The sequence below is a fragment of the Glycine soja genome, chromosome 20 (assembly GCF_004193775.1).
Source record: "Glycine soja cultivar W05 chromosome 20, ASM419377v2, whole genome shotgun sequence".
NCBI lineage: Eukaryota > Viridiplantae > Streptophyta > Magnoliopsida > Fabales > Fabaceae > Glycine > Glycine soja.
The window spans coordinates 50,772,967-50,784,756 of record NC_041021.1 but is presented as its reverse complement, the minus strand read 5'-3'; the positions used below and the strand labels follow the sequence as shown (position 1 = coordinate 50,784,756).

The following is an 11,790-nucleotide window of genomic DNA, read 5'->3' as shown; positions in this document are numbered from 1 at the left end:
TGCTGACTATAAATTATGCACGCACGTGCCCGTGTTAATATTGACCTTTTTCTTCTTTTTTTTTTTGGTTGAAACCGTGTTAACTAGGGGTGAAACTCGAGATTTGACCGAAACCGAGTAAACCAAAGGCAACATGATGAGGGTCTTGATTCTCATCTCCGTCACCACTGCAATCAGATCAGCAAATACTTCGTATATTAGAGATATCGAACTACAGTACGCACCTCGCTGTACTTGTGAGGAAAACTTGAAAACAGGATTGTGAACTTAAATCTTCACTGGCCAACAGTACATGCAGATTGGCCTTTTTGAGACAAACTGTGTCAGTGATTCAGCATGCAAAGAATGAGCAATTTATGCTTACAAAGTGGGAAATTACATACCCAGAGTAGATAATAAGACCAACAACAACAGCACCAAAGGCCACAGTACATCCAATCAACCTGTAAAGCAAAATTCACACTAGAAATGTTAGCACACTCTACATATGCCACTAGCATCTGAATGGAAAAAATAGAGACAGTAAAGGTTTCTATCAGGCCTTCTCATGGTAAGCAAAAATGCGAATTAAGATGGCACACATGTCAGAGGTCAATAGAGACAGATTTAACATAGTGGAACCATTAATCTGTGACAAAACAACAGAGAATATTTTAAAATGCTAGTTCTCCTTTTGGTAAAGCTAAATCTAAATTGTATGATGGTTTAACACCATCTGACACTTCAACACTGTAAGTGATGCACAAGAGATGCTATCATCAGTCAAGAGAGAATGGACCAAATCCTGAGCAATATTTTAAAACTACTTAATCTATTTAACATTTCATAGTTAACTCTAAAATTGTAACATAGTTTGTTTTATTTAACCACTAAATAAATCAATATCTGAGTTTAGCTTTAAGATTGCAATTCTATGCAACAAATGAACAGAATGAAGCTGTTGGAAACAAAGTTTGAGCAAGTGTCATAAAATGGATTTCTAAATGCAAATTCCATAAAGCACAAGGTTGAAAACGTACAAATAAGTAGAAGTTAGAAATCAAGGATAGATTTGAATGGCACTAATAACGCCACCAAAGAGTCCCAACATTGCCATCAACTCAACTCTATCAGCATTTTTCACTAGAAACTCCTGTAATTGGAAGGAAAAAACAATAACAAAAGAGATTACACATAATGAAATCCTAATATACTATAAGTGGGGATGAATCATGTGGGAGCATCTCAATTAGCCCAAATGCAATGCAACACATTCTTTCTTTGCTGTCAAGATCCCAGATTCAAGATCAGTACTTTTGCTTGAAAGTTTGGATCAATTAAATAAGTTTTCAATATCAGTATGTGCACATATTGTGTGCACAGTAAATTGAAAATACCAATATGTTGCAAAATGTGTTAAAGCAGAAGTGCAATCAGTTTACCTCACTGACGTTGCTGACAGCATACAATGAAGCACCAGCAATAACAAGAATATCCCCTATACGAGGGTTGCTTCTCCCTATAGCATGGTGCATATATCATTAGACAACTACCATAAAGAGAAAGACGTACTTTACTAATCACAAATGACAAGATCAACATGTACGTAAATGAGTTTGAAGAACAAAGATAGTGACCACACAAATGTGTCTGTGGAAGTGTTGGTGTTTATATATGCACAAGGTATAGGGGTCAATCTCAAAGAAATTATAATCCACCAACCTGCTCAGTTGCCTGCGTGGACATCTGATAATACAACCAGGACAAAGCCAGCAATGCAAACAACTAAGCCAATGATCTTTTTGAATCTATATTTTGTTTTTATGAAAATCCACGTAAAAAGCATGACACACGGGATGGACCAGCAGTCAAGCAGCATCACACTTGTTAGTGATGTGTATTGATATGCCTTCACAACTGTTCATTAGATAAGAATTAGCATGTAAATCATCAAAAGTAACATGATGCAACTCAACAGGTAGCTAGCTTCAGTAGAATAAATATGAATGGTCCAACAGTAAATGTACTAGAAAGAAAATATTAAGTTATACTGAAGTAATCTAGATTTGGACAATTAAAATTGAGACCTATAGGTTCCTCATGAAATTCTAATTCTTCTCTAACCTGCTGTTGCTTGAGCAGATTGAATACCAATATATTAACTTCAATTTTCAGAAATGCTCTCCATGTAATACTATGTCTCTTCCATTGAAAACACTTACCAAGAAACTTTGCTTCAACATCAACCAATCCAAGAAGTATGTAATAATACCATTTTGCCTGCACTAATACCATATGGATTTAGTGTCTGAGTGCTTTAAATGTTTAATGCTGAAAGGAAAACAGAGTAAAAACAGCATATCAGTATATCTTTTAAAGGCAGCAGCCTCACGCCCTCAGCAAGAAGTTCTTTTAGGAGAAACAAGTATATTCAATTTTTGAAATTTTAGGAGTATTTAAGAATAAAGGAAAAAATATTTATTTTCACTTGATTGGAATTTATTTTGAATTTGAATTTTAATGAGTTGATGGAATATTTTTTCCATACAAATAAAATAAAAAATTAGGTAGATCCTTTAATAGAAATTAATTATTATTAAAATTGGTAAATACCTAACACAAATATCATGAGAAGAAAGTTATTGTTCAAGACCCATAACAAATTGGTATAAAATGGGGAGTAGATGATGATTTTTCTTTTAATTTATTAAAAAATATTATTTTTTATAATTGTTAAAAAATATCAAATAATTTTACGTTAAGAAAAAATAATGAACCTTTTTTAATTATTATAAAAATATTTATAAATTTATCCACTTTTTAATCATTCAAATAAATAAAGAGATTTTTTTTCTTTCTTATTTATATCCATCCAAATAATATATTTTTATTTTCTATTTTTTTCTTGTTTGATTTTACTCAAAATTTTCCGCAAGTGGAGAAGAATAAAAAGAAAGAGAAAATTGATGAGATAAGAGAGAGATAGATAGACAGATAGGGTATGATGTCCATAGATCTAACCTTGCGAAGGTCGGTCCCTTCCCACACATATATAACATACTGACTGGATGAGGTAAGACCAGAGAAGTTCCGTTCCGACACGTGACGTTCATTCTGTCTGTTGGAACTGTTGGCCTTTTAGGGTTAGGGTTTCGGTTTGTGGATCTATTGTTGCCTCTGCGATGGATCGCAAGAGGGGAAGGCCTGAAGCTGCCTTCAATTTCAATGGCGGCGCCAAGAAATCGAGGCCTGGTTTGTCTTTACTCTTCACTCCTTTTCTTTCTACTTACTAGCTAGTTTGTTTCGTGCTATCGGCTATTACTATTACTTTCTTTACATGTTCCAATCTGCTTTTACTTTTCTCTGTTATTTTCCACCCGTCTACTGTTACTGTTACTTCTAAGCTCCTAATTAATGGACCTAGAAAACCGCTAGGCCAATTACGTTTCAATCGCCATAGTGCTCAATCTTCTCAAAATTAGACGCTCTGTTTCAATATTTCACTTTTAGATAATAGTAATATCTTAATATTTACGTTCTGTCATTATCTTTTTTATTATTGGATGTTGATTTATTTTTTTTATCTCGTGCAACTTGCTCTGAAAATACTCACTACTCACAAATTTAAATGTTGGTCAAATAACAAGAAATGGTTGGTTGATCTTATCCAACTTGAATCATAAAAAATCAATGAAATTTTAACTGAGAGGACTTAATTAATGTTCTGTAACAGAAACGGACTCCTTTCCAACTGGTTTAGGAAGCAAATCGAAGCCATGCACAAAGTTTTTCAGGTTCAAATCTTTAACTTATCTAAAATAAAATCTAATGCACATTGATGATGATATATGTATAAGTTTTCTAATGTTTTACAAAAATTTCAATACACAATCTCTGCAAGCTTAATCCATATGATTTGACTAATGAATTGGGTAGTTAAAGCTGTGATACAGGTCCTACTTCTAATTTCCATAACAAGACTATGAACAGAAAATTGTTGATTCTCAAGAATGATCACTTCTATTAACTGCTTCCTGGGCTATATATAAATGAAAGCAGTTCTATGGGATGCATAACTTGATCTACATACTTGGTTGTATACAATTTTCTACAATCTTTGCAAGTAAAGAGGTCTGACACAGATCTCTGAAATGACTAGAGCAGTACATGGCTTAAGACATGTTCTATTTCTATCAATAGAGACCAAAAACATAAGTCGAATGATGCTTGAAAGCATTCACAACATACTACATTCTGATTTGTGTGTGGAATTGGTGAAATTATCTGGTGTTCAAATGATCTCTATGATATAACGATAATAATGTTGTTGCTTATGTTGGCTATAATGATTCTATATATATATATATATATATATGTTTGTGTGTGTGTGTGTGTGTGGGAGAGGATCCACTTACTCCAAGAGTAAATTACTCTCATTCTGAACCTTTTATTTTATTTTAAACCAATGACTCAGATTAAATCACTAACTATTGACACATGACCTCTCTCTTTCCAATTATCAACAGACACTCTATCTTCTCTCATTTGGGACATGAGAGGATCCTTTCCTTTTCTCATTCCTAGCAATTCTTCAGCACCAGGAATAAATTACGTTAAGGGTGATGCCAAAATGAGACAATAGAAAGAGAAATTTAGTTGCTTCATGACACCTGTAAATTAGAGCCTTTGCACATGGGCACAAAACTACAAGTTATGGTTTGAATTGAGAAGAAAATATGCTAGATTGGAGATGAATCTGATAACAATAGTCAAACACAATGGTCGCTATGAATTGACATTTGGGGTTTTCTAACAAGGAACTTTGGTGCAATTGAACAAAGTGTATTATTCATTGAAAATTTGGGATTCTTAACACACAAAAATGAATCAACAAGAGGATCAGTTGGAACATGAGTGGTGGAGTCTCAGACTGGTTGTTGGCGGCAGTGTAGCTGACTGGGCGGAGGTGTCTCAGACTGAGAACAGAGAAACACTGGGTAGGGTTGAGAAGAAGAGGTCATGTGTGGATTTTTAATGGTTTAATCTGAGCCATTCATTTAAAATAAAATAAAGGATTCAGATTAGGAGTAACTTTTGAAACTTACTCTGGGAGTAAGTGGATTCCCTCCCCATATATATATATATACACAATTGGCTATGCTGTCGATATGCCTGTTATTTGTTTTGTATTTTTGTCATCCTGATTCTACTAAGTTACTACTGTAGAAGTTTTGACATCCTTCTCCTGCTTGATGGTGGGCAAGGCCATGCTATGCTGATGCTGAATTTTATGTTGATAATTTTGCAATATGTTTCACCCGTCTGTGCTAGAAAGTGGTCTTTGTCGATTGGAGCTTAATATATGTTTTTAGTTCCTTTTACGATACATATTCTGTTTCTGCTTTTTATTAAAGTAGACCTCTTACAAACACTTGTAAAATATTAGGATTAAACCTGTGATTTCTGGCACAAGGTTTGACTCGACTTTGCTGTCTTCCCTTGCTTTGGTTATCTATCTGACTTGAAACATTTAGTGGTTATGAGTTTGTTCCTGATTTTTTTTCCATTAATGTTTTCTATTGTATGAGTCTGAATTAAAAAAATTGTTAAAAGCCTTTTTTGATACTAAAGTGGGTCATCCTTGAACATATAGTAATTGATCAGCCATTTTGATCACTACCGATTTGCACATTATACTGACAATTGCTATACACTGAGGGAGCTGCTGATTTGCAATGATTCACGTGTTTGAATTTCTGTTCAAATTTATTGTCATTTCTGATTTATTATGGTGATTATCTCTATTTGGATTGCAGATGAAATTGTGCTGATATTACTTCCTCTGGTCCTGATTATAAGGCAGAGTTTAGAAGGAATTGATAGTCTTTTGTATAAGGCATTTTAGAATTCCTATGAAGCATTGAATCTTTTTTCCATTAGTTGCCGTTATTAAATATTCTTAAGTATTTGTACTTTTTATTGATATTGGTTCATAATACTCTTGAACTTTAATGTTTTCACATCTAACATAACAAGTTAATGATTATTAAAAAGGGTATAATTGGTACATTTAGCAACATTTTATAAAAAAAATTTGATAAAATCAGCTGAATTAATTACTTTATTGGTCTGTGTAATTGATTCCCAAAGTGCCTTATAATAAGGACCAAAGGGAGTAGCTCTTATTGAAGAATTAAAAATTGTGCTGTCACCATCTTTTCTCATTTGCTTTCTGCTTTAGAAGCACAGATGTGTGCTATGAGTGTTTAATAACTGTGTCTTGCAAGTTACAGCCCTTGCATGCCGTGATGGTATACTATTGTATTTGATTGCTTGTGAATGTTATAACACTGGGAGTGTGATCTCTAACCCTCTATTTGTTTGGGTAGAAAGGGAGGGGAAGGAAGTAAGGAGGGAGATAGGATAGGATAGAAATATCAAATTTCCAACATTTTTTTGAGAGGAGAAATAGGAAGGAGGAAATTATTTTTGTGGTGCTCTATCACCACTATGCTGATGGTGGCCAAAATCTTGTGAATACCCTCCAATATTAACATTAAGAGGGGTGTTTTATGGAGTTAATTTTGGGTAAAAAGGGTTTCAGCCTGTAGAAAACCCTGTCAAAGTTCATAACTATCATACCTCACTTCTCTCCTCTCCTACCTTGCAACTTCTGCTTGACCCCCCGTGCTCCCTCATGAGACCATTATGTGACCCTCTGGTCTCTTTCTTGCAACCCATTTAAAGATTTTTTTTTTTATTTCTCTTCTTATTTTCAGATTTTTTTTATTCAGTTCTGAACTGTTGCTCCCTAGGTAGTCTGGAGTGACCTGGCTGAATGAATTTATGTTGTTAATGTACTTGCATTTAGCAATTTGATGTTTGTAGCCTCTCTATTTGCTGCTTCTTTTATGAGAAATCAGATTGAGTATTGTTGCTTTACTGCTGAATACTGAGCAGTATTATTTTAGGCTTGAAGATGATTTATGGTTTCTCTATTATTTTGAATTTTGTGAGTTAGACATACCATGCTGGAATTTGTTTCATATGTTTTCTGTCATAAGAGGTGCTCAAATTTCTCCATTTTAGTTATTTGTATTTAATTATCAATTTATCATGTAACCATGCACTATTCTCTTATTTTGTCATTAGAATACTTGAACTTCCAAGTGTGCCATCTTATTTGTGATATACTGTATACTATAGGTCTGGACCCTTTTTTATTTTCTGTCATTGGGTATTCAGTATTGTTTGTTACTTTGGTCATCAATCATTGTGATTTGATGCGTTTTATGTGAATCCTATCTGAATCTTATCAGTTAGTTATATGTTAGCCTTATGTCATCTGCTTTCATTTATTATGCAGCACCTCCGGCTGTCCATTTGGTGAAGGATGCCACTTCCTGCATTATGTTCCTGGTGGCTTTAAAGCTGTCTCTCAACTGATCAATGTTGGTAGCAATCCTGTTACTCCTCAAGTTGGGAGAAACCCTGTTCCACCATCCTTCCCCGATGGATCTTCTCCTCCAGTTGTTAAAACCCGATTGTGCAACAAGTTTAATACAGCTGAAGGTTGCAAATTTGGTGACAAATGTCACTTTGCCCATGGTGAGTGGGAGCTTGGCAGGCCTACAGCCCCATCATATGAAGATCCCCGTGTTTTGGGACAAATGCCAAGCAGCAGGGTAGGTGGGCGAGTTGAGCCCCCACATCCAGCTCATGGAGCTGCTGCCAGCTTTGGAGCCTCGGCTACTGCAAAAATCAGTATCAATGCTTCCTTAGCTGGAGCTGTCATTGGAAAAAATGGTGTCAACTCGAAGCAAATATGTCGTGTAACAGGAGCTAAACTTTCCATAAGGGATCATGACACGGATCCTAACCTTAGAAACATCGAGCTTGAAGGCAGTTTTGATCAGATCAAACAAGCCAGTGCCATGGTTCACGAAGTTATTCTAAATGTTAGTTCTGCCTCTGGGCCTCCAATGAAAAGCTTTACTTCGCAGACTTCTGCCCCTACAAGCAACTTCAAGACTAAGCTGTGCGAAAACTTTGCCAAAGGTTCCTGCACTTTTGGGGAAAGGTGTCACTTCGCACATGGAACTGATGAATTGCGCAAGTCTGGAATGTGATAGTGTTATAATTTTTTTTTAGCGAGGTTTGAATTGTGCAGAATTTTCTAGTTTTTCAAATTTTTATCAAACAGCTTCTAATTTGCTACATGATAACTAATAATTAATGGCGAGTCTTGGCTCAGCTTCTAAAATTCGCATGCCTTCCGCTATCACCATTTTTTTTTTACGGACACTAAACTAAATGTGATGTCATGTTACGAACATCCTATCATATTATCCTTATGTTAGCACATTAAAATTTGAAATATTCCAATTGTTGCCTTTTCCCTCTGTCTTACCCATCCTACTTTATTTTGGCGCTGCTAGATTCAACCCAACAGACTTTTTCCTTTTATAATTCTTCTATACCCAATTTAGATTTTTTAGAAAAAAAAATCTATTCTATCCCTTTATGTACTCCTTTAAGGTGTTATTTTCTATTTTCTTTTTATATTGTGTATTCATGAACACATAAAGGAAATTAAAAAAAATGTTTTTTTAATATTTATCCATTATATTAAAAGTAAAACTCGTTAAATAATAAATACTTTAAAATATGATTTTTTTGAATAATTACTGGCTGTAAACATATTAACCAAATATACTTTTTTAAATTCCTTTTTTTTAGATAATTTTGTTTTGAAAATTTATTAAGGGATCCGATTCTGAGAAATCTCATTCTCTAAAAATTGATTTATTTAAGAATATAAAATAATTATTTATTATATAAAAAACTCATTAGATGCTTTATATTTTTTTTAGTCATTAAATGCTTAATATCAAACATGATTTCTTAAAGTAATTTAAAATATATAAATATAGTTTTCTGATCAATTAAACAATTTCAAGTAACTTTTTTTTTTATTAAAATCATTATATTTAGGGTTACTTGATACTTAAAACATTAAATATAATGATTATTTCTGTATTAAAAAATTGATTCTTTAATAATTTATAATTTTTTATTATTTAACCCATTCCAACATTTTTGGCATAATAAAACATGATGTTTTGTTCAAGTGAAACTAATTGAAATTTTTAACTAAGGACATCGCTTTTTCTTCATAATTCCTCAACCCATGTAAATATATAATCTTCATTAATTTGCAATGTTGAATATGATGTGAGAACACGTAACCATGACAGCTTGCTGTGTCATCGGTGGAGGCAAACAATTCATGGGATCTTTAAGTAATGCTTGTAATCTTCATGTTCTTGCACATGTATTTGGCTATTTAAGTGAATGATTAGCTTGCATGCCATGGCGTTTGGCAGCAGCACAGCCAAGAGAAGATGATACATTCTTGCCTTATATATAGTTGCATTTGCATGATGCTTCATATAATATGAAATCTGTCCCAGTATCTAGAAAACAAGAAAAATAAATCTGTCCCATGTCTCCTTAGTTGGCTTTCAAATACGGTAAAATGCTAATTAGATGATACTTGTATAAATTTACCAAAAAAAAATGATGATCCTTGTATAAACCTTAATTATCAAATAATACAAAATATACTTAAAAAAATAGTAATAATGTAAACAGTCATCGGATAATATTTGGTAAAATGTGAAAACTGACTGGTGTTCTCGCTATATATATATGATGAATCCAACTTAGTGACTTTATACCCCAAAAGAATATTTCTATTTTGACTGATACAAAGAGAATATTTCTATTTTAATATTCTTGTGGCATGTGAGCTTCAACCAATTGGATTTGCAAAAGTGGATTAATATTGTGATTCATTAGATAATACTGAAATTTACTAATATAATGATCATTTGATAATTTTGAATACCCAACACTAGTATTGATCGGTGTGAACAACGGTATAGACGTGTAGGTCTTAACTTTTAGATCTGTGATAATTTCAGTTGTTTGTTTGTTCTATGACTTGCTGCGTTGAGAGCTTAGATTAAAAGTGTGATAAGGCAGGAGAAGAAGATTTGGCCTTTTCATATATTTTTTTAGGGAATTTGATGTGTAATAGTATTGATGATGATGACTTCAACAACTAAGTAGAAATTTCATTATATCCTAATTCTATATAATATTATAATTGTTTCATGGTTGTTTTTCTTACACGCAAGGCCTATATCACATGAATTTACTGACATATGTCTTTTTGGACAGAAAGACATCGGTATTTAATATTGTGGTTACATTTTAAAGTGTCTTTTCAATTTATGTTAAATTCTTTTGTGCTATGGTGGGGGATTCTTGCGAAATAGCTTTTGAATATAAGGTTGTGTGCACTTCACATGTTTGGTCTCTTGACAAACGAGATAAAGTAGATTAGGATTATGTTGAATGCATGGTTGATCATGTAATGTGAGGGGCAACTTCATGAACCATTGCTTGGCAACCTAAATGCTGGACAAACAAAATATGTGGATAGTTGGTGAAAGGAGAGTTGACAAAATGGACTAATTTGATTTAATATATTTTGAATTAGAATTTTATGATATCAATTTATTTTAGTGTGAGTTCCAGGTTTGATAGATGAGAAAAAAAGGTTGTGTGTCTTCAAATAAAAAATGTTATGTGTTGATGATTGAATAAAAAAGTTTTACATTGTTATCTAATAATAAATTATAATAAATTATTATTTAGATAAAAATTTTAATTTTTATAATAATTATTTTAAAATTATATCAATGATGATTTATGATTAATTTATAATATAAAATTACTTTACACTTAAATTCTTGATAGATTTGTCTATGGACGAACTTATTTTTTAAATAATAATTTTAATTTTTATAAATTCAAATTAATGAGATTAAAAAGGTTGTTTACTTAAAATGTATATAAATACTTGATTAAGATTCTCAACATTGTCTTTCTTCTTTACTTAAAATCTATTCATATACTATTACCTCCACAATTAGAAAAACATCCTCTATCTCAACAATCTTGAACTATTTATTTTCGTTTGTATACTTGATTTTTTAACTATCTATTTATTTTAACTTTAAAATAATCTTATATCACAATTTAAGTTATTTATCATAATTCCAAAATATAATTTATATATTCTAAAAATTATTTATTAAAATTTTAATTATAATATATATTATAAATATTTATTTATTACAAATTTTAATCATAAATATAACTATTTATCGTGTTCAATCAAAATACTAGTCTATTATACATAACTTTAAAAGAGAAAAGTGTGGTTCTCGTTCTCAATCATGAGTATTTGAACTAAACATTCTTAATATCATCTTTATTCTTTCCTCTGGATCAGTTGCCTTTTACACACTATTCTCAAAATGTCTGAACAAAATCTCTCTTCCTTTTCTTTTTTTCTTTTTTTAAGAAAACAAAATCTCTCTTAACCATTCTCAATCCATATTCTTTTATCTCCATTCCTAAATTAAATTTTAGTATTTTTTTTTAAATTTCCAATGATTAAAAATAAATTATATCATAATTTAAATTATTCACTATAAGTGTAAAATAGAATTTATATTAAAAATTATTTATTATAATTTTTAATCATTTAAAAAATAAATATCTATCATATGCAATGCACAGAATAAATTACCAGTTTTAATATAAAAGAAATTTTTAAAATAATTAATATAATTTAATTAAAATGCACTACTGGCAATGTAAATATTTTGTTTACATATCATGATAAATTTACCACCTTTTATAATAATTGTTTTAAATGTCAAGCTAAGGATGTTT

General features: G+C 31.8%; 1 protein-coding gene and 1 pseudogene across 1 annotated transcript; one reads left to right on the top strand and one right to left on the bottom strand.

Annotated features, from left to right (window-relative positions):
* Nucleotides 1-178: 178 nt before the first annotated feature.
* LOC114402804 lies at nucleotides 179-2,330 on the bottom strand (annotated as a pseudogene).
* A 618-nt stretch (nucleotides 2,331-2,948) lies between these two features.
* On the top strand, nucleotides 2,949-8,242 carry LOC114403266 (zinc finger CCCH domain-containing protein 14-like). Its single transcript, XM_028366106.1, has 3 exons — nucleotides 2,949-3,231; nucleotides 3,713-3,773; nucleotides 7,346-8,242. Exons 1-3 carry the CDS (start codon nucleotides 3,162-3,164, stop codon nucleotides 8,106-8,108), a joined length of 894 nt encoding a protein of 297 aa, XP_028221907.1. The 5' UTR covers nucleotides 2,949-3,161; the 3' UTR covers nucleotides 8,109-8,242.
* The last annotated feature ends 3,548 nt before the right edge of the window (nucleotides 8,243-11,790 follow it).